Source organism: Gopherus evgoodei, chromosome 1, assembly GCF_007399415.2.
Source record: "Gopherus evgoodei ecotype Sinaloan lineage chromosome 1, rGopEvg1_v1.p, whole genome shotgun sequence".
NCBI lineage: Eukaryota > Metazoa > Chordata > Testudines > Testudinidae > Gopherus > Gopherus evgoodei.
In genome coordinates this window covers 278901210-278928663 of record NC_044322.1, presented here as the reverse complement: position 1 = coordinate 278928663, position 27454 = coordinate 278901210, and the positions used below count along the sequence as shown (strand labels likewise).

At 40.5% G+C, this 27454-nt stretch overlaps 1 protein-coding gene across 9 annotated transcripts in view; it reads right to left on the bottom strand.

The window, feature by feature from the left end:
- Window positions 1-27454, bottom strand: part of ANKS1B (ankyrin repeat and sterile alpha motif domain containing 1B) — a 756551-nt gene that overhangs the window by 288816 nt on the left and 440281 nt on the right. For 8 of the 9 annotated variants that reach the window (XM_030548477.1, XM_030548479.1, XM_030548473.1 and 5 more), the window contains one exon: window positions 13643-13749. In XM_030548477.1, coding sequence (XP_030404337.1) covers window positions 13643-13749 — 107 coding nt within the window. Of the gene's footprint in view, window positions 1-13642; window positions 14131-27454 lie in introns of those variants that run through there. The other variant, XM_030548480.1, reaches the window with a different exon arrangement.

Genomic DNA, 27454 nt, shown 5'->3' with positions numbered 1-27454 from the left:
TATTATATTTACACTTCAGTGTATAGTATATAGAGCAGTATAAACAAGTCATTGTTGGTATGAAATTTTAGTTTGTACTGACTTCACTATTGCTTTTTATGTAACCTGTTGTAAAACTAGGTGAATATCTGGATGAGCTGATATACCCCCTGGAAGATCTCTGGGTAACCCTGATTGAGAAACACTATTGTAAGAGACCATTCAAGGTGAAGTGGGAAGATAACACCTCTGCAGTTGTAGAACAAAGGACGGTTAGTAGATGATAGACTGTTGCAATAAGCCATAAACCCAGTGTCTTTATTGGTTTTTAATTTCTGACGAAGTTATGAATTTAAGCTCCAGGGACCATCTTTTGAAAGTGTGGTGTTGTGCAGGTTTCCTTTGAGGATGAAGATTGAAAGATCAGATTACTTTGTGAAGTGTTCACCCATTGGTAACATGGTGTTTTTGTCTTTTATCTTTTTTGTGTGAGAGTTCATTTGAGAGTGCATTGACTGTCTTATGTAACCCACGTAGTTGTTATTGGGGCATTTAGTGCACTGGATGAGGAACACCACATGTTGTGATAAGCATATATAGGACCCAGGGATCTTGAAAGGTGTGTTGTGGGCGGTATTGATCATCATAGCAATGAAGATATGTCTCAAGGTTTTGCATCTGTTATTATGCCATTTGTATTGCACTGAACTTATTCCTCCAAGCTGTTTCCTGATGAGATGCTTGTTTTTTCTGGTACTGCCTAACTCTAGATTTTTTGTTGGAGTCAAAATAACAACTTTTGAATTGATACTGTCCAGTCAAAGACTGTTAACATGACTTTAAAGCAGAGGACGTTGTATATAATAAATTTGATCAGCTTCTCTGAGGAGCTAACATGAATAAAAGTGGTGGATATAGTCTGCTTGGATTTCAGTAATTCAGTACCGTAGTGTATAAAAGACTATTAATAAAGGTCTGGAACTTGTGATTTCAACTGAGACATGGGGTTAGATGTTATCAACAGTTTTATTTAGCATCAGCTTCAGTAGAAACAACATAAGAGAAATACAATTTATTGTTGTGAAGAGATGGTATCTCACCTGTACACTAACTGGAGTTACACAAGGAATGCTAATAAGTCTCAGTGGCAAGAATCCATCAATAATTCTTAGCAAACAATTAAAGAACCTGAATTTTGCAAAATTGTTTGCATTACTTGTTTCTTGAAACTATACTACCAGAAAAAGTGAATTAAGTAAAAGACTGTAGGCCAAACTGGCCACTAGTGGTATAAGCAGGTACAACACTAGTAAAGCCAAATGAATTTACCAGCAGTGAATTTGACTCTGGGGCTTTACCAGTCAGAAAATCAATTAAAAGAAATGGCAGAGGGAGGATGAATATTAATAAGATTGGGTACCCAGATAATTTTGAGTTAAATTAAAGGAAGGTCTGGTAGCACCACCTATTAAGATTGCTCCTTCTCCCATTATAAGACCCTGTTTACAGCTGTTTCTAATATTGCCAGACTTCAACTGTTTGGAGTGACATTTTCCATGCTAGGCATCTGCTTCAGGCTGACCTTTTTAAGGGAAGGAAAATTCAGCCATCATGATCGCAGAGAATGAGGTTTGGAAAAAATTCATTGTTTTGTCCATTTTAATTCTTGAGACCTTTTCTTTGAAATGCTCTAGCATTGCTGTGTTTTGAAGCAGGAACTAGAAATTTGGCCGGAGTTGACTTTTGTGTCAGGAGTGTGCCCTTTGCTTTTCTGGTGAAAATCTGTGCAAATTTGGCCAAGTTCTAAGCTTTTTAAAAAAATCAATTCACAAATGCTCCGTTGAGACCGCATGCAGTTTTAAAAACTAAAATCTCTGTAGATTTCATCCTGACTGAGCATGCTTCAGCCCCTCACAATGCCTAGAGTTGACAGGACTTTGCATGCACTATTCCTTCAGAGTGACTGAGTATGTTCTAGCACCACAGAAAAGAGATGAAGACAGCTTTCCCTGTAATTCCTTTTTCAGGCCAGGGTGGAGCCAGGCACTGGAACTGAGAGCAGGGATCCCATGTACCACATGAACTCTGATCAAGCTAGTGCGCTACAATTAGAGTTTAGCTGTGGCAGTGCAAGTAGTCGGAGGGGCTAGCTTCCCTGTGTACATGCCTAGCATCTCAGATGGGTGTATACTTGAGGCAGCTGGCCCTCCCATCACTTGCACTGCTGTGGCTATCCGGTAGTTTTAGTGCACTTGCTCAATCAGATCTAGAGTGAGTATATCTCCTTGAACTGGGAACTGCACTCCCAATTCAAAGTGTAGACATACCCCCAGTCTCAGTCTCTCATGGGGGCAATTATGGGGAGAGTAGGAGCCAAGGAGAGCACTGGGATTGATTGGGCAAGGAGACTGGGCCTCAGAGCTGGTGAGGGAAATGGGGGTGATGGAGACTGGGAGCCAGTTGGGAAGGAGGGACACTGAGACCAGACAAATTGCTGGGGGAAAGAGGGTTAACTGGGACTGCCTGAACAAGGAGACTGGCAAAGTGTGTGTGTGTGTGTGTGAGAGAGAGAGAGAGAGAGAGAGGAGGAGGAGGAGGCGGCTGGGGAGAGAAAAGGGAGCCAGTGGCTTAGCAAGCAGACTGGAACTCGGAAGAGAAGTCTGAGAAGGGGAGACTAAGACTGGGAAGGAAGGAAAGGATAATGAGACTTGGATGGGGAAGCAACAGGACTGGGACAGGGTCAGGTTGGAGGGGATGGGATAGAATGGGTCAAGCTTGAGGATAACAGGCACAAAGGTCTGTGATCACTAGAGCACACTCCCCTCCGGAGTGTGGAATAGAACCCAAGATTCCTGAGTCTCAACCATTCCTCTACTGTCAGCAAATAATTGTGAACCACACTGGCAATGTGTCTCATCCTCCTTTAGTGCTGGGCCACATAAAAGATGACAGCCTACTATTGCAATTCATTATTCTGTTAGCTCAAGTGGTGGAAGTCTGAGTAGTGGATCTAAAGGTTCTAGCCCTGGTTATGAAGCCTGTAGGTCTAAATTTGATGCCACAGGATGAAATATATGGGTTTTTTTTTAAGTTTGCTTTTTTAAAAACCTAGGTAATGTCACACAAAAATAAAGCAAAAGAGCATTATAAAGATTGCAAAGTCAAGCTTTCAAGGTAGGAAATGATAAAATTAAGGTTGCCTGTGCAGCATTAATTCAGCCTGGTTGCATGTATACATTATACTACAGTCTAATTAATTACATGATCACATACTATTTTTTCCTCACTGGACCCTTGCCTCATTCAGGGTACAGGCTAGATTTGCTCTGAAGATGAATCAGGATTGTGTAATAAAAGAGGCTGTTACTTGTAGGACCCCTGCCTCATTTGTTGCAGAAGTTGGAAGGTGTGTAGTGAATGGGGTAGGAGACTCCAGGAAGAGAAAGGATAGCTTCATGGTAAGGTTATTGCATGATATCCTAGATAACGAGACTCTATCCTTGTCTCTGCCAATGAGCGCCTATGAGATGCTCAGCAAGTCACTTAAACCAAACTTATCACAAATAATCAATAATATTTGTGTATTCCTCATTTGGATGCCAAATTTGGGACCCTACAGTTTGATATGCAGAAGTGCTAAGCACTCATATCTACAACTGAAGTCAATGGGAGCTGTGCTTTGAACATATAAAGTGCCATATAACATTAAGTGCTTTGAAAAATCAGGTCCTGGATGTCTCACATTGGGCACCTAAAATTATTGGACACTTCTGACCTGAATTTCTTTGTGCCTTAGCTTCCCATCTGTAAAATGGGGGTAACATGCCCTCATTTCACGGGGTGTTATGAAAACATTTGTTAATGTTCATGAAAACTTAGATAAGCCCATGAGTAAATTAATAATTCAGTATTCCGAGCAGGGTGTGCAGTAAATAAAGGCATGTGAAGAAAGAAAATTATTTTAAAAGGGTCATGTCACAATTTCCCCTATTTCCCTTAGGTATAGGCAGGTCCTCCTCTATAGCTTCTCCTTCTGCTTGATGTTTGAACTGGCTTTGATAGACGTAATGCTTGCTTGTCTTACTAATGAGAGGCACTGTCTCTGGTACAATAAATCTTTTCTCTTTGCTACATACTTTCCTCTCCTCCCGTCCAGGGCTGCCCGGGGGGGGGGCAAGTGGGGCAATTTACCCCAGGCCCCGGGCCCTGCAGGGGCCCCCACGAGAGATTTTCGGGGCCCCTAGAGTGGGGTCCTTCACTTGCTCCAGGGGTCCCGGAAGACTCTCGCGGGGCCCGGGCCCCCGGAGCTTCTTCCACTCCGGGTCTTTGGCATTACTTTGGCGGTGGGGGTCCCCCGCTGTGGGTCTTCGGGGCACTTTGGCGGCGGCTCCCAGAGTGGAAGGACCTCCCGCCATCCGAATTACCGCTGAAGCAGGGGCCCCCCGCCGCCGAGGGCCCCAGAACCCCTGAATCCTCTGGGTGGCCCTGCTCCCATCCCTCACCATCAAGCCCAACACTACTGGCAGTAGCTATCTAGTGGTAATAATGTTGCTACCAATTTCCTGCTGGGATGGTGCACCAGATTGTCCCAGTAGGGAGGGTTCAGTGCAAACAGATCAGTAAAGTGGCACTGTGTACCCAGAGTGCAACCTGCACTCTGAAATGAATCTTGGTCCTATTTTGCATTTTTGCTAGTCCTCTAGTCCCTCATTTCCTCCACATAAATTCTCAGCGATGATTGCCAATAGATCTCATATTTCCTCTGGCAATTTCTTAAGACCCCTTGGACAAATATCATCTGACCCTAATGATTCATGTTTTAATTATCTAAGTATTCTTTTATCTGTCTCCTATAAATTCTGTGTCCCTAATATCCCAGTGGTCTTCATTAACACTTACTGTATTTCACTCAGCCTCCTAGTTTATTCTTTATGCAAAAAAAGCAAAATAACTCTTCAGTATTTCAGAACATTCTCAGTGTCCTGTATTATCTCAACTTAGCAGCAGTCATATATTTTCCTTAATATTTGTTTTAACCTTGACATATTTTTATAGTTTTTCTTATTTCATTTTAATTCCCTAGTTAGTATGACATCATTTTGCTTGCTTAATTTTTCTCTTAATGTCCTTTGCTGCTTTTACTACCTGTTCATGCTTTGTAGTCTCTCTTTTTTATTTTAGATTTATTTTTCACTTCCACTCCTTAAGCAGCAGCTGGTATACCCAGCTTTTCCCTCATATTACCTACTTTTATTTTGTAGGGGGATAGTTATCTACTCTGCCTTGATTACAGTATCTCTCAGGCAGGGGCGGCTCTATGTTTTTTGCCACCCCAAGCATGGCAGACAGGCGGCTTTCGGTGGCGTGCCTGCGGGCAGTCCGCTGGTCACGTGGATTCGGCAGCACGCCTGCGGGTGGTCCGCCGGTGCTGCACCATCAGCGTCCCTGCCACCGAATTGCCGCCGAAGCCGTGGGACTGGCAGACCTCCCACAGGTGTGTCACCGAAAGCCAGCTGCCTGCAACCCTCACAGCGACCAGCAGGCCACCCCCTGTGGCTTGCCGCCCCAGGCACACTCTTGCTATGCTGGTGCCTGGAGCCACCCCTGATTCCAGGTAGAGTCACTTCTGAGCCCTGGGAATGTTGTCATTGACTTCAAGACAGTGTGGCTTAGAGCAGGGGTTCTCAAACTTCATTGCTCTTTGACCCCCTTCTAACAACAAAACTTACTACATGACCCCAGGAGGGGGGACCGAAGCCTGAGCCTGCCCAAGTCTCATTGCACCAGGTGGTGATGGGAGGAGACAAAGCTGAAGCTCAAGGGCTTCAGCCCCAGGCAGGGGGCCTGTAACCTAAGCCCTGCCATCCAAGGCTGAAACCCTTGGCCTTCAGCTTTGGATCTGGGTGGTGGGGCTCGTGATTAAGTTTTGGCCTTTAGCAGTGGGGCTTGGGCTTTGGTCCCCAGTAAGTGTAATGCCAGCCCTGGCAACCCCATTAAAACAGGGTCACAACCCACTTTGAGGTCTCGATTTACAGTTTGAGAACTGCTGGCTTAGGGGAAAGAACACTGGACTGAGATTCAGGAGAGCTGGGGTCTGTTCCTGGCTCTGTATCGGGCCTGCTGGGTAACACAGGGCAAGCTACTTCATCTCCCTGTATTTCAGTTTCCTTATCTGTAAAACTGGGAGAATGGTTCTTACCTGCCTTTGTAAAGTGCTGTGAGCTCTACAGATGAAAATGTCATGTAGGCCTAAGCATTTCCAGAATTCCTCATAAGTTTTGTCACAAGAACTAAAAGATATATTTGACTTTATATTGGTATATAAATGCTCGTAAAATATACTACTGACAGAACAGAAATGTCTCTAAGGGCATGACCCCTTTATAACCTGTTTTTGCAGCTGCTTAAGGTTGTTTTTTTGCTAAGTGAATAACAAATTAACCAAAACCACAAGAAAAGGAGAAGCAGGTAGACACATTGTAAAAGGAGAAATGGGAAACTACTAGCAAAATTATGTAATTCACCTTGCAGAAAATGTTAAATTTGAGTATGTAACCAACTGCAAAGAGCAAAATGAAATGATTCGTTAAGGCACTTGTTTTAAACCCATGTTAAGCTCTTGTTAAATAGGCTAAAAGTTGTTATGATTCTTTGTAACCAGAAATTTAGAGCATAATGGAATATGTTGACATTTGATGATAATTGGATAATGCTCAGTAATGCAGCCAACCACAACTGTGTTATGAAGTTACCAAGTAATGTATAAATATACATGAAAATATTAACAATGTGGACCAGTGCAAGTGGACAAACCTGGACCCCGAATCGATATATACTACCTTTCTATATTCATGCTAATTAATCCTAGATGTCTAATCTTTGATTAATAAACCAGTTGAGATTGACCATTTGATGCAGGCCTGCCGACAGTGAGGGCAAAGGGTGCAATTGCCCAAGGCTCCCTAGCCACCACGGCTGCCAGTATAGTGGCAGCAGTGGCCGGGAGCCCCAGGTCCTTTCAAATCAGCTGGGCAGGCCGCAGGGCTCAGGGGTGACACCAGGGGTTGGGGGTAGGGAAGGGTTGGCCACCCGCCTTCCCCAGATGCCTGCTTGGGGTACTTGACACAGCAGCCAGCCCCGGCTGGGGAGAGGAAGAGGCAGGGCCAGAGCCTCTCCTCTTCCAGCTACACTGCCTGGTGCAGTGCAGTGGCTGCCCTGGGGCTCAGCTTATCTAGGGACAGTGGCCAAGTGAGCCGGAGCCCTCCTTGGCTTGCTCAGAGTCAGCTCCTGTCCTCAGATGCTGAGCCTGGGCAAGGCAGGGAGCGGTGACAGTGGCAACCCTCTCCCTGCCCAGGCTCAGCTTCTGGTGATAGGAGCTGACTCTGAGCATGCTGGGGAGGGGGCTCCGGCTCACTTGGCCACACTCACCTGAAGCTGAGCCTGAGGAAGCAGCCTGCTGCTGCAGCCAGACACTCTCCCAGGCAGCTCCTGTGCTGCACCGGGCAGCATCCATGAGTGGCTCCAGAGCCTGGCTGGCAGAAGAGCAGCTGTATAGCCAGGGGAAGCTGGGCCGGCACAGTAGGAGGACAGAGCCCCCCTGCCCAGGTAACGTGGGTTGGAGAGGCAAGGACAGGGACAGCACGGGTGCCCTGGGCATGGGGCGGGGAGGAGTCACGTGGGAGGTCACATAGGAGGGGTCACATTTCCCCCCCTTAGCTGGTGTCCCCTCTTTTTGTCCCTCGCACTAGTTGCCTCTGGAGGGCTCGTAGGCGCATGCGGGATAGTACTGGCAGCAGCGAAGGCAGCAGGTTCGCCATATGGAAGCCCTGGCCATGTCGGAAGGGTGTGCCCAGCAGCGCAGCTGGCAACTCGCTGGGTACCAGCCAGTGCAAGGGCGCCAGCAGCTCGCTGGGCACCAGCCAGCCCAAATGTCAGGCGGACCATGTCTGCGTGGGCTGGGGGCCCATTGACTGTTCTGCCCTAGAGTCCAGAATTGCTGTCGGCAGGCCTGATTTGATGTCTCATTGATCAATACTCTAAATCAGTGGTTTTCAAACTTTTTTCATTTGCAGACCTCTACAAAAATTCAAATGGAGGCGCGGACCCCTTTGGAAATCTTAGACATAGTCTGTGGACACCTGGGGTCTGCAGACCACAGATTGAAAAGCACCATTTTATGGTAACAACAACATTTCACAGACCCCCTGGACATAGTCTGTGAACCCCCAGGGGTCTGCGGACTGTAGGTTGAAAACTACAGCTCTAGAACCTATTATTACAAAAAGAATTGTACAAGAGCTAGGTATTGTTATTATTCAATGGAAGCATAATCAGTCTCCAGTTCTTTTTGCCACGCTAGAGAGTCATGCTTGAATAGATCATGTTAATTGAATTACAGTTGTTTCGACTCAGCTTTTACAGAAAATACTTGCTGCTAATTTCGTGTGCACCAATAGATGGACAACAAGAAAATTCTTTAAACATGTGGTCTCAAATTTTTCACTCTTTTTAATCAACACAGTGGTGACACCTGATTGTGCTTACCCACAGAAGTGAAGGTAGTTATCCCTATCCCTCTTTCTTAGGCCATGTCTACACTACCCGCCGGATCGGCATCGATCTATCGGGGATTGATTTATTGCGTATTGTCTAGACTCCACCTCGGTAGGAGGAGTAAGTGGAGTTGAGGGGAGAGCCGCAGCAGTCGACTTGCAGCCGTGAGGACGGCCAGGTAAGCCGAACTAAGATACTTCGACTTCAGCTACGCGAATAGCGTAGCTGAAGTTGTGTATCTTAGATCGATTCCCCCACAGTGTAGACCAGCCCTCAGAGTAGTGCATATTTTTAGCTCAATGCACTCTTGTATCACATTACCTAAACTAGTAATGATATTAGTGTCCAATCCTGATTTTCCTAGTCACACAAGTAGACCCTATTAAATAATTGCATTTAAGTTACATGTTTTGAGAGTAACTGTATATAAAGTAATCTGTGTCTAAAATTAACTATTCCGTATTGCAAACTGCACTAAAACTGAGTTTAGATTATTCAGACAGAATCATAGGGTTAGAAGAGACAGCAAGGGTCATCTAGTCTAACCCCCTGCCAAGATGCAGGATTTGTTGTGTCTAAACCATCCAAGACAGATGGCTATCCGCCCTCCCTTTGAAAACCTCCTGTGAAGGAGCTTCCACAACTTCCCTAGGCCTGTCTGTTCCATTGTCCTATTGTTCTTACTGAAGTTTTTCCTGAGATTTAATCTAACTCTGCTGTGCTGTAGTTTGAACCCAATGCCTCTTGTCCTGGCCTCTGTGGCAAGAGAGAACAACTTTTCTCTGTCTTTTTTATGGAGACTTTCAAGTATTTGAAGACCACTATTATGTCGCCCTCTAATCTCGATATGCTTGATTTTTACTCCTTTGAAAATGAGCAAGAGTTGAAAATGGTAAAGAGAATATATTGCATTTACACCTGATAAAATTATTTGATTTATAGAAATATATTTTAAAAACATCTGTCTAGTTCTAAGGAGCCTGATAGTTGGCTCTCCTCAATATTTGGGAGATGCCAGATACTATGTTGTTAGAGGCCATGTAAGTACCTGAACAAATAGGGGCCCATTTATATAAGTAGTGGAGAGATAAAACGTTGGGCAAACCATTGTTCCAGTGTCAAAATGCCAATTAAACTTAATAGAGTGTTAAATGTTTGGATACTAGTGAACAGTAAGTGTTGGAAGATAAAAATAATTTGTCCAACAAACCAAATGTCCCATATTTTTCTATGAACTCTGCCTCTTTTTGGTGGCCTGGTCCACATTCCTCTCACATAATGTTTATAGGTCTCAGAGAGCTCAATTTGGTCAGATTGTAGTATAAGCAAGTGATATGACTTAAACATTTGAACTTAAATTTTTAGGAAAATGTATAAATGCATAGTCACATGCAACCCTCAGTCAGAACTAGTCCCCAACAGATACTGTGACCTGATCTGTTACAATTGTCTGTGGGCATCCATCTCCCTAATCCACAATGAAAGTGTCTATGATCCATCTCTAGAGTTATAAGGAGACATATGCAAGGACACCAACCAACCTACTACCCTATGATCTCTCATATTTTTCATCCATTCATTAAGGTGTCCATTAGTTCATTTGGTTTCCTCATCACTTAGATCCAGACAACATAGTTGTACTGGTCTAATTGTCAGGATATAAATCCTCCTCTGTCTGGGAGTCAGTTTAATTGCAAATGAATCTTCACATTGTCAGATTTTCTCTGTCACCAATGTCTCTACAACATTTCCACAGCGCTGTACCAAACTTTTACTGCAAGTTTGTACATCCAAAAGGATACAACAATCCTTTGTTTGACAAATTACAATAATAATAATAATAATAATAATGATGATGATGACTGGATATGTTTGAGCATGATTCTATCTCTACAAGTGGCTATGAGCCAAGTCTTGGTACTGAACCTATGTATGTCTCACTAAATGTTACATGGCTGCTGCTCTATTATTATAATAATAATATGACAGGAATTTTGCTTGCTGTGTGCACAAATACTCTAAAAGAAGAAACAGGTTTGGTAAGAAAAGCAAGAGCAATTTTTCAAATACTGATTTTAAATGCTACATTTTAAAACAATTGTAACAACTCCTACGTGAACTGCCAGCTACTGGAAAAAAATAATTCAGACGTTAAAGTTTATAGATAAAGGGTTTATTTCTTGAGTCCCTGCACAGAATATTGAGAGAGTAAATCTTCTTAATTCTAATGGTAGTTTAGTGCCCATCTTCCCTGCACACTGAAGGAAGAATAAACCTAAGGATATAATTTCTATGAATCTAATTAATTATTTAGTATGAAATCCTTTTATCTAAAAATTACCTTAGTTACCAGAATGTCAATTTAATTTGTAGAATTTTGCTGCTGAGAGTTGCCTAAATATAATATATTTGTTCTCGCATATGGTATGATATTTCTAACATTAATTATATCATCATGATATTCCCTTTCTTGTTCTAAACATTTAGTAAGACTTGTACTACTACATCATATATAATAGGAGTGCAGTGGCTGTTGCTTAGGCAACAAGATGAATAAATGCAGGTCAGAATGTGCTTTCAGAAAAACAGAAGCAGAAATATGGTACAGAATAAAGAACAGACATATCTAACTGATTTTTCATTGAATTAAAACAATAATATTATTCAAAAGCAGACAGCCAACTGATTTTAGCCAAGTCTACAACAGAACAAATAAGCTTACATAAAATAGATGAATATGTAAACAATTTTGATTAAAGTAAACAATTTTCTGATATTATAGAAAAATGTAACACAGCACATTTAAGGTTAATAGATATCTAATTTTTCCTATTACCCTAACAGACCTTTATTCTCTAGTTTAAATATCTATATTCCAGGTTTAATTTTCTTCTATAATTTTGGTTAGAAATGAAAGTATTTTAGTGACAATGAACATTTTTTGAATTATGCCAGGAGAAACCTCTTACATTATGTAATGATGATGTATGCAAAAGAATAATATATAAGCCAGCAAATTATGATTTTATGATCACTTTTTTGCTGCAATAAAATATTTAATATATTGTGGCCCAAACCATAGCATATCAAATTAGTGTAAATACTGAAAAGTTATTATATCATTATTGTTTCATTACAACATTTCACGGCTATATGTTTAATTACTAGATTCAATGTAGGGGTCTAATCTCTTATTCATAAATGCACCGAACTGCAAATAACATCAGTGGAAATTGTATGTTTTACCTGTAATATGTATTCAAGAAAAAACTAAATTAGAAAAGAACTAGTAGACTAAGCTTACCAGAATGCTGTGGTTACCATACAAACACCCATGCCATAACTTAACCCACATGGTACCTGAAAAAGTTTGGTTTGGGTATTTACTAAAAGAACTTCATACCGAAATAGGTACATTTACATAATTATGTCAATGAGCGATTTAGGGCTTGCCCACTGAAGTCAATGACAGTGTCCACATTGACTCCAATGGACTTTGGATCAGGCCCTACAGCTTTAGTAAATGTTTGGAAAGCAATCCAAGTCAATTTCTCTAGCTCCTACCGGCATACTGTTTACTTGTGGTGGGTGCACCTCTACACATTTGTTATGCCATCTACTGCCCCTCGTGAATATTTTCCCTTTTGTAATCTTTTTATGACTTATGCTGATCGGCTTTAGTCATTCTAAAGCTACAGAATATGTAAGATACTAATGGTTGCAAGTTTCGCTACAATGAAATCGATTTAAGAAATTTTATTGGATGGATGAAGCCTACAAATTACATTTGTGGTTTATTTTATTTTATTTTTTATTTGGGTCTAATTTTTCTGCTTTTAAAATCAAGAACATTTAAAAAAGGAGCAAAAACTGCTAAGATTTTTGTTGGCATAAGCAAAAGAACACACAGCAGCCATGTAAAGGCAGGAAGAAAAATCAAAAATACATATGGAAATAAAAATAGATGAGTCTTTCACAATTTTCTTATCAATAACCCACAAGTGTACATTAGTACCGGCAAAAAAAAGTTAAATGGGGAAAATATGACTGATGTACAAATATGCCTTTGTAATCATAACATATTCATGACAAAGTCCACTTGTACATCTTACATACCGTATGTAAGCTGTTCGTTAATATAGTAGCTCTGGAGCTATCCAAGGATGAAAATATTTACAGAGAAAAATACCTTAATTAGGGACAAAGAATAATGTGATGAGATCTGGTACTGTACAACAAGTATGGTGAGTAGTTTTACCACAAATAAAAATTATAAACATTGGAAGAGGTACATTCATGGTTATGTAGCAATTGTATAGATTATCTTCCTCCCTTAGCCATATTAATTTCAAGTGGAAAGATTGTATACATGAGGTTTGTCATCCACATTACAGGTGGATACCCTAGATTCTAAGGTATCTGAAATAATTTGGTCCTTTTTTTCACCTCAATGAAATATTTATAGTTAAACTAGGAAAGTTTTTGGTATCCATTTAAAGGAATACTCTTGCTTTCCTGTTCAAACAAGTGAATCCCATAAACTGATTACATAAAAAACCCCAAACAACCCCACTTTACTAAGACATCCAGAATAAGTTAGAGTTGGCACAAGTTGTTCAATAATTATCCATAATTAAAATACTTCTTCCTGTAACAATGGCATGTCATGCTATCTAATTAACTTGGTGCTGTTTAAATAAAAGTAATATCATGTGATGTACTACAGATATGGGTGTGGCCAAACCTTTACATACGGGGGAATTGTGCCCTCCCTATGATGGTGTACAAGTATTATGAATTTCTACTTTTTTTTAAAAACCTGGAGATTGATATGGGGGAGGGAGAGAACCTTAACCCCCAGCTTCTCCTTGGCCATATCTCTGGTTATAGATATTATTTCATAATATGTATATTTTGGAAATTTACCCTGAGAACACCTTACATATTGATTCAGCTGTATGTAGAAAACTGAAGCACTACCAAATTTCAGTGCAAAGCAGAATAGTTCTAAGCTATTTAAGATCACATAAGAAACACAGACAGAAAGAGAAAACAAACAAAAAAAGCAGCCACAATGCCTATACACAGCAATACAGAGAAGGATTCTTACCATAAATTGCACGTTATCAAATCCATTAGCCAGCAAGTGGTTCTCATACTGAGGTAGCCCAATATTTTCCAACCATTGTCCCACTGTCTGGACAGGGCATCTGAGTCCTGTAAGAGGGTGAAGAGGGAGGCGTTTAAGCAATGAGTAGCCATCCACTGGATAGTAGCGGTAGTCCTGGGCTGAGAGGTGGCATTGCCACATCATGTTCCTGGAAAAGTTGTTATCAAAGGAGCCCGCCAGCTTGACAGATTAATGTTTTCAGCAAGGAAGAAAGTCAGAAGTAAAACATAGTTTACAGGACAGTCTATAGAATATGATCTGATCCTAGCTCAACATTTCTCAGTTATTAATCTTTACTATAGACCATAACGTCACAGAGTGGGGGAAAAAAAGGCATATCAAGCTGTCAGCTAAGCTGTTTGCCGTTATATGAGATTGTTGGAATACTCCACTATGAGCAATGCACTGCCAGCAGCAAGAATTCTTTTTATCAAGTACTCCTACACTCATCAGTATGCAGCTCCATGCTCCTTGCTCCCCATCGCTCGCTCCCCTTCATTACCCAGCCTAGGCTACACCTCGCATTTTCAATAATAGCCATCAGATAAGGCAGATTTTTTTTGTCTGCAAGCTGTAAGCCTGCTGCTGCTGCTTCCTCCTACACACTCATCCAAGTGTCAATCTTGAATGATGAGAGCAGTCAAAACAAATGCAGAAAATAGAAAGATTCAAAAGCAAACTAAAGCTCTTAAATCTGAATAGAATCTTCATACAAGTTACGCATTACAGATCTGTTTGTTGTAGATTTTTTACGTTTCAAAAGACATCAGGAAATGCAAAGCATTAACCATAGTCTATAGCAGGGTTTACTACATGTTCCCTTTTAAATACAACATAAATACTGGTCTGTAGATCAACTTACATTATTCTGAAAATAACCATTCATTTTCTTTAATGAACCAACAACAAATGAATACATTTTAGAATGTTTTTCCTGTAACCCTTCACAAGACACAAACTGTGCAACAACCTTTGAGTCAAAATAATTAGTTTACTATCTCCAGGATTTTTCAACCGTAAAATATTATTAGACACAAGAAAACCTTCATTCTAGCCTATTTATGATTCAAAATGAAAGGTTACCATTTCAAATTAACAGTTAAAGGGATATTTTTAACAAAGTAAAATTGAAAGTACAGATCCTTTCTCAACAAATGAATGTTGAAAGATAACAGATGTGAGTCTCAATGAATGGCAAAGAGGTTGTGTATTCTTTCTTAATATACAAAGGAAAAGTCAAAGACACAAATGATAAATTGAATGCTAAAGAACTACATTATTCAAGTGCTTAGACTTTGGCTTTCCTCCTTTCATTGAACTTTGAACTAACCAGATGCATTATTTAAACCCAACAATTTTTTCAGTAGCTTTCTATTACTTTGGATGACCATGTTAGGTTTAGTTAGAAATTATTTTTACTAAACCTAATATTAAACCAGCATGTTTTCATGGCATACACACAAACAAAACCAATGCAAATAGTTTGAATTTAAACATTCCCCTGCAGAATTTACAACCTAAATGTTGCAGCACTTCGCTCATTTATGAGAATCAGAAAGTCCAATAAACCAAAGCCCCAACTCAGCATCCGGTGAAGTCAATGGGAAAACACTTATTGATTATAAAGGGCACTCTCAAACTTCCAGCCCCAAGACAGATATACTGGTGCTAACATCTATGTTCATACAGGGTCGCATTGAAAATAATGGTTCACCTTACTTCCTCTGGCTTTGCACATGAATAATTTCATTGACTCCAAAGGTGTTACAGCTTATTCACAACTGTGTAAGTCAGAACAGAGTTAGGAACAGGGGAAATATGCACAGGCATAAGCATTTGAACCAATGCATTAATTTGCCAGATCATGACCAAATCTAATTTCATCATCCAAGCTTAATTAAATGTTAAAGTAAGCTATACCATGTGTATTAAAAAGTTAGTTAGATTTTAACATCTCTGAATTTTAACGGTTAAAGGTGTTGTTAGCTAAACAATCCAATAAAAAGTGTCTTTAAAGCAATGACTTTTCATTTGACAAGTTTCACTCCTGGACCCATTCAAATTTCAAGATATGATATCTCATGACCTTCCAGGGCTAGAAACACAACAGAAAATCCCCTTTCTCTCCATGATATACAGCATTTGCATCTAGCAATAATGATGTCACACTGATTTATTCTGAACTAGTTTACCCAGAGGAATTTCTTCTAATTTCTTTCTCTGAGATCTCTTTACCTGGACTCCTGGCACTAATGCTGCTGGGAGAAACACAAAAATAGTACAAACAACAATTTTTATAATTCTTAATAAAAGTCCTGATATCACTGTGAATGTATTTCTCAAAATATATGATAGTAATTGCACTACTGGGCAGGACTGAACTTGATTATTTTAATTTTTGCTGTATTTGTACAGAAATTGCTGGCAAAAATCTTTTTTTTTTTTGGTCTGTCTTACTTTTTGTGGAAGAAGCAAAACACAATAAAATTTAGTTCTTATATTTTGTGCACATGTAGTCCTAGTTATGACTCAGGAAACAAATAAAGGCCTTTGGAGTTCAAGGTATTTAAATAAATTGTTGTCATTATTCACATGGCCATTATGCAACATTAATACCAATTCTGCAGTGAAAGGTGTACATTAGTGTACTACCTGCGCTCAGGGCACTGCACAAAGGAACCATAGAGAGGCTCACACAGATAGTCCATGTCCATTGTGTGTGCTGCCTGGAGTGTTAGAGAGATCTGCAGTGGTGCAGGTAGATTTTACAGCTTGTCTCTGGGGTTGCTGCTTTATCTTACACCGTTCAGTTATTGACTTCTGGACATCTGCAAGTCCATAGTTTAGGTTTAGTGGGACTTTCTCACTGGGCAGGCCCTCTTTTTTACTAGTCATGCCTCATTTTCCTATTACCTGCCTTCTCCTTCTTCTGTAACAGGAGCTATTGCCCTGACTACAACAGAAAAGTTGATCAATTTAACTAAACAGATTTAAAAACTGGTCTATTTACACTGGTGCAAATCCCTAATCTAGAAACACTTAACCCTTGCTCATATCAATTTAACCTAAACTGGTAATTTAATAATACAAACCAAATTGATATAAGTAAGGGTTTAACTGGTTTCAGTGTGTCTTCATTAGGCGTTTGCACTAGTTTATCTAAATCAATTTTTAAATCAATGTCCTTGAACCAGGGGACTCTCTTAGTATAGATAAAACCTATGACTCATTTTGCAGTACTGCAGAATGTCAGATCAGTGCATCTTGGCCACATCCATCTGTTTCCTGACTATCTTGCACCTCATGACTAATTCACATCGCTCGATATGTTTCTGATCCTGCACTGGCTCTGTCCAGGTACAAGGTCCCCCAAGAGACTTAACTGCTGGATTGAGATCAGCAGAGAATTTTGCACTATGTCTTCCTCCTGAGAACTTGTGGAAATATCTCTGCTCCACATCTATAAAGGGGCTTAAGCGTTTAGGTGTCTACTAAATCAGTGGAACAACATGGCAATCCACGAAGCCTGAGTTAAGTGCCTAGGTTTCCTATACAATGAATGGGGAGAGATGGGATCCTAAGAATAGGATCCACAAAAGCTAGCATGCTAGGCAGGGAACCACCTATACTGGCAAATTGGAGATGCCAATGAGAGGTGCGTACACTGAGCCTCACCCCTATCACAGATATAGGTGCCTAAGTCCAGCTGCAGGCCAGAGCCTATCTCTGCTAGTGATCCACACCAGGAACCCCTCTCCTGGAGCCAGGTGGCTTAGGCACTTAAGTCATTTCTTGTGAAGAGTTAGATGCCTGCCTCATTCTACACAAATCAGATGGAGGAGGTGGTTCTGGTCATGCCCACCTAATCATTTTTTGCTTAGCAGTTAGAGCACTAGGGCTCAATTCCCCTCTCTGGCTGATGGGTAGAAAGACTCTGAACAGGCACCTCTTACCGCTCAGGAGAGTACCCTAACCACTGAACTATAGGATATGCTGGCATGGGATTCACTCAATCTGTCCTGTTCCACTTTGGATGAATAATTAAAAAGTCACTGGAGCAGGGGGACTGGACCTTGAGTCTCCCATCTCCCAGGTGAATGCCTGACCACTGGACTGTAGAGTCACTCTCCCTGGCTTAATGACTTTTTAGTTATTTTATCCAAAGTGGAAGAGCTTCAACAGGAGAGACTGTGGGAGCCCCACATTAGACTATCCCAAAGCTCAGTGATTAGAACACTCTCCTGAGATGTAAAACACCCCTATTCAATTTTTTTATCCCCATCTGGCAGAGGATAATTGAACCTGGATCTCCCACATCCCAGTGAGTGCCTTAACAATTGGGCTAAAATGCATAAGGTGGGCAGTGGCGGTTGTTCCTGCTGCAGTTGCCAGATTTTGACCAGAGTCCAATACAGTAGGGGTGGTGAGAAGATGCTTAGCAGATTAGGCCATGTGGGAGAGAGAAGTGCTCCTCCACCTATCATCCCCCAGTTTGTGAATTGCTCTGGGGCTTAGGTAGGAGATATGTGGCCAGATCCCTGGAGGGAGGCTGTGGCACTCATGCTTGGAGGCAGAAACATAGGTAACTAGGTAACTTTTATAGCAAAATTTAGTTGCTGAGTGAGTTTAGATACCTACATGCTTAGGCAGCAGGTGAGTGGGAGTTCTACAGATTGAAGATATGTCTAGGGTTTAGGTGCCTAAGCACCTTTGTGGATCTAGGGCTCTGTCTCTAGTTTGCTGGAATGGGGCTCTGGTAAAGGTTGTGCCTGAAGGCATTAAGAGGTGATAACAGCCACGCTACATAAAATAACGAGGAATCCTTGTGGCACTTTAGAGACTAACAAATGTATTTGGGCATAAGCTTTCATGGGCTAAAACCCACTTCATCAGATGCATGGAGTGAAAAATACACTAAGCAGTATATATATGAAAAGATGGGAGTTGCCTTACCAAATAAGGGGACAGTGCTAACAAGCCCAATTCAACTAAGGTGGAAGTGGCCTATTCTCAACAGTTGATTATTTTTGTAGTGCTAACAAAGCCAATGCAATCAAGGTGGACATCGCCCATTTCCAACAGTTCACAAGAAGGTGTGAGTATCAGCAGAGGGAAAATTACTTTTTGTAGTGACCCAGCCACTCCCAGTCTTATTCAGGCCTAATTTGATAGTGTCCAGTTTGCAAATTAATTCTAGTTCTGCAGTTTCTTGTTGAAATCCGTTTTTGAAGTTTTTTTGTTGAAGAATTGTCACTACAAAAAGTAATTTTCCCTCTGCTGATACTCTCATTTTCTTGTCAACTGCTGAAAATGGGCGACATCCACCTTGATTGCATTGGCCTCGTTAGCACTATAAAAGTAATCAACTGTTGAGAATAGCCCACTTCCACCTTAATTGAATTGGCCTCATTAGCACTGACCCCCTACTTGGTGGAGCAACTCCCATCTTTTTATATGCTGTAATATTTATACTGCTTACTGTATTTTTCATTCCATACATCTGATGAAGTGGGTTTTAGCCCATGAAAGCTTATGCTTAAATAAATTTGTTAGTCTGTATCAGCAAAAACAATGAGGAGTCATTGTGGCACCTTAGAGACTAACATGGTTACTACTCTGAAACCTGTCTACATAAAATGCTTCCCTTACAGCCATGCGGATATCCAGATAAGAATTAATGCTGATCTTAGCAGCACTAGCTAATATTATATGCCCATACCCCTTCTTGAGGAGGGGAATATAGTACACACATGGGCAGAAAATCCAATGACAACACAAATCCTAAGAGGGGAGAGTAGTAGGCCACCTGAGGGTAAGATATGGTCCAATATAGAGTAATTAACTGGTTTTCATTACATTTTGCTTATGGGTAGCTTCCTATGTACCATCAATATACACTGACATTTGTTCAAACTAACAAATTTGTTTCTACCACATACACATTCACAAAAATGGTATTAGCCCTAAATTTCCAGTATTTTTGTTGGTGGTATATATTTATTTAAAATGTATATTATTTTTTCCATCATAGTTATTACAGATTAATTACCACTTTTCTAAATTTAAAAAGCAATAACTGATTTCACATATAAGAACCCAAAACAGAAAAATCAATTCAATTGTTAAAAAATGACAATTTCTTTCCTGTGCTGTAACTGTTATTCTTTGAGAGGCTGGTGCAGATGAGTATTTCACTCAGGTGTGTACGCACTGAGCATATCAAAGCCAGAAAACTTTACCTAGCTATACCCACAGGTGTGGTGCTTATGCCCTGTGGCCCTTAGCCCTTCCCCTAGATATTTAAGGGTTGTGCCACCGTGAAGCACCTCAGTTCCTTCGCACTGAACATCAAGAATTGAGACTCTGCTGCAGAGAAGGGAGGGTGGATTGTGGAATGCATGTCTGCACCCCCAGCTCGAAGAACAATAGTTATAGTGCAGGTGCATAATTGTCTTTTTTGTGTGTGATTGCAGATGTATACTTCACTCAGGTGACTCACAGGCAGTATCAGAAGGAGGTGGGACTCAGAGTCTACTTAAAGATTGATTACAAGACTTGAGCTCATAAAATCTAGTAGGGCCCTAATGAACTAAATTTTGGGGGGCTGGTATTAACATTGACTTCCTGTTGTTCAAGATCAGGCCCAGATGATTGAAAAGACATAATGTGAACTGAACAGGCAAAATGATTTTTTTTTTAACTTGCCCCTCACTAACCAATTGTCCAGGTACAAGAAGACATGAATTCCTCTCTTCCTGAAATATGTAGTCACTACTATCATTGGTAAAAACTCAAGGAGCCCAGGAGAGGCCAAAGGGAAACACAGTGTACTAATAATATTGACTTGCCAGGACAAACCTTACAAATTTCCTGTGACTTGGGAAAAATCACTACCTGGAAGTCAGCATCCTGAAGATCCAGGGCAGCAAGCTAGTTATTGTTATTTAATTTAGGAAGAATCATTGCTAGAGTGACCATATAGAATCTCACATATTTGATGTATTTGTTGAGTCTGTGGAGAAATTGAGAATAGGTCTCATTCCTCCCTTAGATTTGGGAACCAGAAAGAGACTCTCATCCTTCAATGCTGCAGAGAGATCTCCTCGATAGCTCCCGAAGCACAAAGGGTCTGGACCTGCTGAAGGATAAGTGGCTTGTGAGAGGAATCCCTGAAGAGAGATGGGATAATAGGGATGAGAAGGGGAGATTGGATGGCATAACCTGATCTCATGGTGCTTAGGACCCATTTGTCCATGGTTACTGAGTCCCAAGCACTGGAAAAGCAAGACAGCCTGTCCTGGAACTGAGACAGGGATTGAGAGGTCAACTGCAATGCTGTCCTGGACATGCAAGTCAAAATGGCTGCTTCCTCAGCATTGGAAGAGGGCGAACTGGCTGATTGAAATTGGGCCCAGAAGCTCTCCTGCTTTGTGACCTATGACACTTCTTGGAAAAATCTTTGTCTTACAGGAAAGGATGACTGTTGGAAAAACTGCTTTGAGAGGTATTGCTGCCATAGCTGTTAATGTGCATAAGTGATGCCTTGTTGTGGCTGGGATATAAACATCCAACAAATTCAAAGTAGCCTGGGAGTTCTTAAATGAGTGTAAAGTCTCATCAGTTTACTCTGAAAACAAAAACCAATCATCAAAAATCTCAATACTCTGCTGAACATCAGAATCTATACCAGCATTCTGCAACCACAAGGCCCTTCTCATGGTCACAGCTGATGCTGTAATTCTGGAAGAAGCATTTGCCACAGCCAGGGCCTATTGCAAGTTTTGGCCACAAGATGGCCCTCTCCAATAAATACCTTAAACTCCTGGAGGTTTCTGGCAACTTATCCATGAATTTGGACATAGCGTCCCAACTGATGAAATCATACTTATATGCTGATTTGCAATACGCATCTGCAATGGAGAAATTGGCTAAATTTTTGTCCACATCAAGTCCAGCCTCTTAGATTCTTTGTCCTTGGAGATGGATTTATATCTCCCCTGCTGTGACCTGTCATTTACTGCTGTTACCATGAGAGAGTTAGGGGCTGGATGGGAGTAAAAGTACTCAGAGTTCTGCATAGGAACATAATACTGTTTCTCAGAATGCTTTGCTGTATGGGATAATAAAGTTGGGGTATGCCACATGGTCCAAGAGGGCTTCATTTATCAGGGGAGCTACCCTCTCTGGAACGGATAACTGGAGAATACCCAGCAATTTTTGTGTATTTTCCTGCATGAACTCAGCCTTAATGCCCAGTGAGGAAGCCATAGGCCTTAGGAAGTCCTGGTATGACTTACAATTCTTGGGCACAGGTGAGGAAGAGGCCAGCAGAGTCATCCAGAGAGGAAGAAGAAGGAGGGTGCGGGGCCAATGCAAGCTCCTACAGGGGACAGACTCATATACGAGACGATCAAGCTGGACCAGCACAGTGACTGGGTCACATTAACACTTTTTACTCTTTGGGCCCATATATTCAATTGAAATTAATACAGCATATCTTCCAATCTATGAATAAAAACTAGGTATAAGAGGATGAGCTCTATTAGTTCTAAAATCCTGAAGCACATGGTGACCAGAAACACTCAGTTCAATTCACTAACTACAGATAATATTTCTTTTGTTTAATGAAATCAGCTTTTAATGAAAAACTTGTTTTGATAAGGAAAAATGTTTATGTATCCAGCACATTTAAGGCAGTTTATTTAATTAAAAAAATTAAAATGCTGTTTTTGTGCATTTTTAATTGAATTAGAATTTCCAGCCAAATAGAGCTAGGTATCTAGTAAATAAGAGATGCATCATTCACCATTTTCTAACATAATTAAAAATTAAGACTTTGAATAAATATCAATTAAGCTATATAATTGTTTAAATAAATGTGTATAGATATAGTGTATCATCCTGATTAGCAAAAAGAAGCACCAAATATAGTATAAAGGTTATAGTTAGTACTAATGCAATATATTTTAATGGTTACTAGCCAATAAGAACCAGTCTTTCTTTAGGAAAATAATTAAAACACCCAAATGCAAAACATTTAAAATCAATGATTTAAATCAATCCATCCTGGGACTTTCTGACCCAGGATGAAGAAATGAGGGACTCTGGCTCTCCTTTTTTTTCACTCCTACATGCATGAGTTGTTAGGATAATTAATTTTTTGGCTAGGAACCTGTTGGATGATTTGTCAAAGGTTGACTGAATTATACTTTTTTCTAGTTAGCTTTTTTTGTATATCTGAACTGCTTTTGTTCAGATATTATTTACCCAAACAACAAGTCATTTAAAATGTTGTTTATCAAGTCAATATATATTTATTACATACATATACCATTAACAGAAAATTTTGACTGTGAAATCAAACTGTCAAAGGTTAGGAAATGCCAGATTTACACTTGTGAGTGCAACCTTAATTCAGCCCCCTTGTGTGTTCATCCTCTACCTTGACTAAGGTCCTATGGAAAAATTGTATGTAATCCTGCCATAAAGGTCAAAATGCATACATACAAAGGGGGTGAATTAAGCGTACTTGGCAATATCAGATTATCTGATATTTTCCTAACTTTCAAGCACTTGATTTTGCAACCTAAATAATATTATTTTAAATGTAGTTTTTTTGTTTGTAATTTCTGAGAGAGAGAGAGAGAGTGTGTTTTCAGAACAAAGGTAAAATCAAATTCTGTTACTACAGTTCTAACAACCATTTCATCACGCTTCATCAACGGGTTTGAACGCTGAGCCTTCAGCACTGCCACACAAACTGCTGCTTCTTGAGGACACTAGCTGACAATGGGAAGAAGGCTTTTATCCCAGCGTAGTAGGATTGGCTGCTGGCACCATGTGCTGGGACCATGTGTTGGGTCCAGAGAGATTACAGATGAAGTCCAGTTCAGCTCTTTCCCCCTTAAGTTGGGTGGAGGTCATGCCTCATGTTGTTCCCCCAGAGGTTTGAGGCATGGGACACTAGGATCATGTCTTAATGGAGCCCCAGGTGTAACTTAAAATTCTTCCCTCTAATAGAAATCCCTGCAGAAGGGTGGCAGCAGCATAACTACCTGCCAACCTTGCGAGAAATCTTCCTTGGGGCACAGGAGGTATAATTTACTCCTTCATGCTCCAGCTTCAGTGAAAGTGAACCATAGTCTTTTCAGAGGAAGAAAGAGATTGTTTCTCAGAAAGTGCTGTGGTGAGGCAGCAATTAAATCAATACTGAGAATGTTTTTCCTGCTGCTTGCATGAGAGTCTCAGGAAGTTCTTAGGGATAATAGTAACAGTATGCCCACCACCTATGAGTAATTATTGTCATTGCTTCTAACTATTTTTAAGAAAAAAATCTTCAAATTTGGCATGACAACCTGATTCTAAATGCATTATTTAGTTCAGTAAAGCATTTTGAAATACTGTTTTTAAGAAAAGAACATTTTATACTACAGTTTATGGCAGCATAAAACATTATAATTAAAACATATTTTTAAAAGCATTTTTGTGTGGCCCTGTCCTCAGGAACATTTGTCTTGCAAAGTAGTAGAAGTGGACCATAGAGGAATTTTTGAACAAAATGCTCAAAAAAGAATTAAGAGCGCTGGCAGAAAGGCCATATTTAAAAAAGAGAAGAAAGAGAATCCGGGGAACTATAGACCAGACAGCCTCACTTCATTCCCAGGCAAAATCATGGAGCAAGGTCCTCAAAGAATCCATTTTGAAGCACTTGGAGGAGAGGAAGGTGATCAGAAACAGTCAAAATGGATTCACCAAGGGCAAGTCATGCCTGACCAACCTGATTGCTTTCTATGATGAGATAACTGGCTCTGTGGATATGGGGAAAGTGGTGGATGTGATATATCTTTACTTTAGCAAAGCTTTTGATATGGTCTCCCACAGTATTCTTGCCAGTAAGTTAAAAAAGTATGGATTGGATGAATGGACTGTAAGGTGGATAGAAAGGTGGATAGATTGTCGGGCTCAGTGAGTAGTGATCAACGGCTCAATGTCTACTTGGCAGCTGGTATCAAACAGAGTGCCCCAGGGGTGGGTCCTGGGGCTGGTTTTGTTCAACATCTTTATTAATGATCTGGATGATGGAATGAATTGCACCCTCAGCAAGTTCACAGATGACACTAAGCTGGGGGGAGAGGTAAATACGCTGTAGGATAGTGATAGAATCTAGAGTGACTTAGACAAATTGGAAGATTGCGCCAAAAGAAATCTGATGAGGTTCAACAAGGACAAGTGCAGAGTCCTGCACTTAGGAAGGAAGAATCTCATGCACTGCTACAGGCTGGGGACCGACTGGCTAAGCAGCAGTTCTGCAGAAAAGGACCTGGGTACTACAGAAGCTGTATATGAGTCAGCAGTGTGCCCTTGTTGCCAAGAGGGCCAACGGCCTATTGAGCTGTATTTGTAGGAGCACTGCCAGCAGATCGAGGGAAGTGATTATTCCCCTCTATTCGACACTGGTGAGGACACACCTGGAGTATTTTGTCCAGTTTTGGACACCCCGCTACAGAAGGTATGTGAACAAATTGGAGAGAGTCCAGTGGAGGGCAACAAAAACGATTAGGGGGCTGGGTCACATGACATACAAGGAGAGGCTGAGGGAACTGGGATTGTTTAGTCTGCAGAAGAGAAGAGTGAGGGGGGATTTGATAGCAGCCTTCAACTACCTGAAGGGGAGTTCCAAAGAGAATGGAGTTAGGCTGTTCTCAGTGGCGGCAGATGACAGAACAAGAAGCAATGGTCTCAAGTTGCAGAGAGGGAGGTCTAGGAAACAATATTTCACTAGGAGGGTGGGGAAGCACTTGAATGGGTTACCTGGGGGGGGCATGGAATCTCCATCCTTAGAGGTTTTTAAGGCTTGGCTTGACAAAGCCTTGGCTGGGATGATTTAGTTGGGGTTGATCCTGCTTTGAGCAAGGGATTGGATTAGATGACCTCCTGATGTCTCTTCCAACCCTGATATTCTATGATTCTGTGATTCCTGCACAGGAATGTCTGAAGCAGCGGAGTATGCAGGCTGAAAGTTTGCAAGGCCATAAAATAAATGGTAGCCTTAACATTCAGGAACTTGAAAGCTGCTTAGGTTTCTAATAAGGTCCAGTGGCACTGGCAGAAAAGCCTGTATGACACTGTAGCCAACTTCATGTCTAAAGGTGTTGAATCTTAAATCTATACAAGATGGAATGTTTAGATATGTCTAATGAATTTTTTTTGTGTTTGTCAGTTTGGAAGGACACCTTCCTTTTGTTTTATTTTCAGTACCCTCCCTCTTCCTGTTCTTTCAAATTGAATTTTATGCTTCCCTCTTTTCTTTCAGCTACCTCTCCTCATTTGTTTTTATTTCCATCTTCCCAATTTAACAGCTTTTATCACTGGCTCCTTTTCTGCCATGCCCTAGATTTTTAGTGTCTCATCACTCACAATATCTATCACATCTATATGTACCCTCTTCCTTTTTCTCTCATCTCCTTTCTCATGCCTTTTTTAGAATAAAGGAAAAAAAAGAGTGAGTTAGTTTGTTTGTTTTTCAATTGAGCTAGCTACCTCAAGGCAGCTTACCCACTTCTGAGTTTGTCTAGACTGGGAAAGATGGTCAAGCTCAGGTTGGGTTTTGCTAACGTGTTTGAGCAAATCCAAATTTAACCTCATCTTTTTTCATAGTGTAGATGCAGGTTAGCACATTTAATCTTGATTTAGTTGGTCAAAGTCAACCGTAGGCTCCAAAAGATCAAATCATAATGAAAAGTTAATATTTCAAAAAATAATAAAACACACAAACTTTTTTTTTTTATTTTGGGTTAGTGGAAACATCTCATTTAGATTATTTCAAAGCATTTTGTTTTGATTTAGACTTTTAAAAACCTTATTTCAGTCTAATTAGCTTAAATTTCTAAATGAAAAATCATTTTGAACTTGAAAACTCAATTTTTTCATTTTGAAAAGGTCTAAATGAAACAGTCTGATAATTTTGAAACTTTGTTTTTGCCCAACGTTTTTTTCCAGTTAAGAAATTTGTCAAACCCAACCCTGTTTCACAGTTTCAGGTTCAACAAATCAGCACTTTTCAATGAAAAACAATAACGTGGAGAAAAATTTCAGACCAGCTCTAATAATAATGAACTAGGTACAAAAGTCAAGACTGAAATACAGAAACTAGGCTAATTGTTCAAAGACCCTACAATCTTGGCCACATTGTAGAATTTACCCCTTGTTGACAATGGGTGTTAGGAACAGCCAAACTGGTCCTGAACACAGTTTAGCTCCAAATGTAGGCATGGATAAACTGGTTTCAGTAACTTTTCAAAAAACATGGTGAAAATCTACAAGTTAGTTGCACCCATTGTTGACACATACTGTCAGCAATTGTAAATTCTGTAGCATAAACAATAATAAGCCAGCATGACCAGATGGTATATATCCAAGAGTTCTGAAGGAACTCAAATATGAAATTGCAGAACTACTAACTGTGGTATGTAACCTATTGCTAAGTCAGCATCTGTACCAGATGACTGGAAGACAGCTAATGTGACACCAATTTTTAAAAAAGGCTCCAGGAGTGATCCTGGCAAATACAAACCGGCAAGCCTAACTTCAGTACCAAGCAAATTGGCTGTAACTATAGAAAAGAACAGAATTATCAGACGCAAGATGAACATGATATGTTAGGGAAGAGCCACAAAGGTTTTGTAAAGGGAAATCATGCCTCACCAGTCTATTAGAATTATTTGAAGGGTCAACAAGTATGTGGAAAAGGGT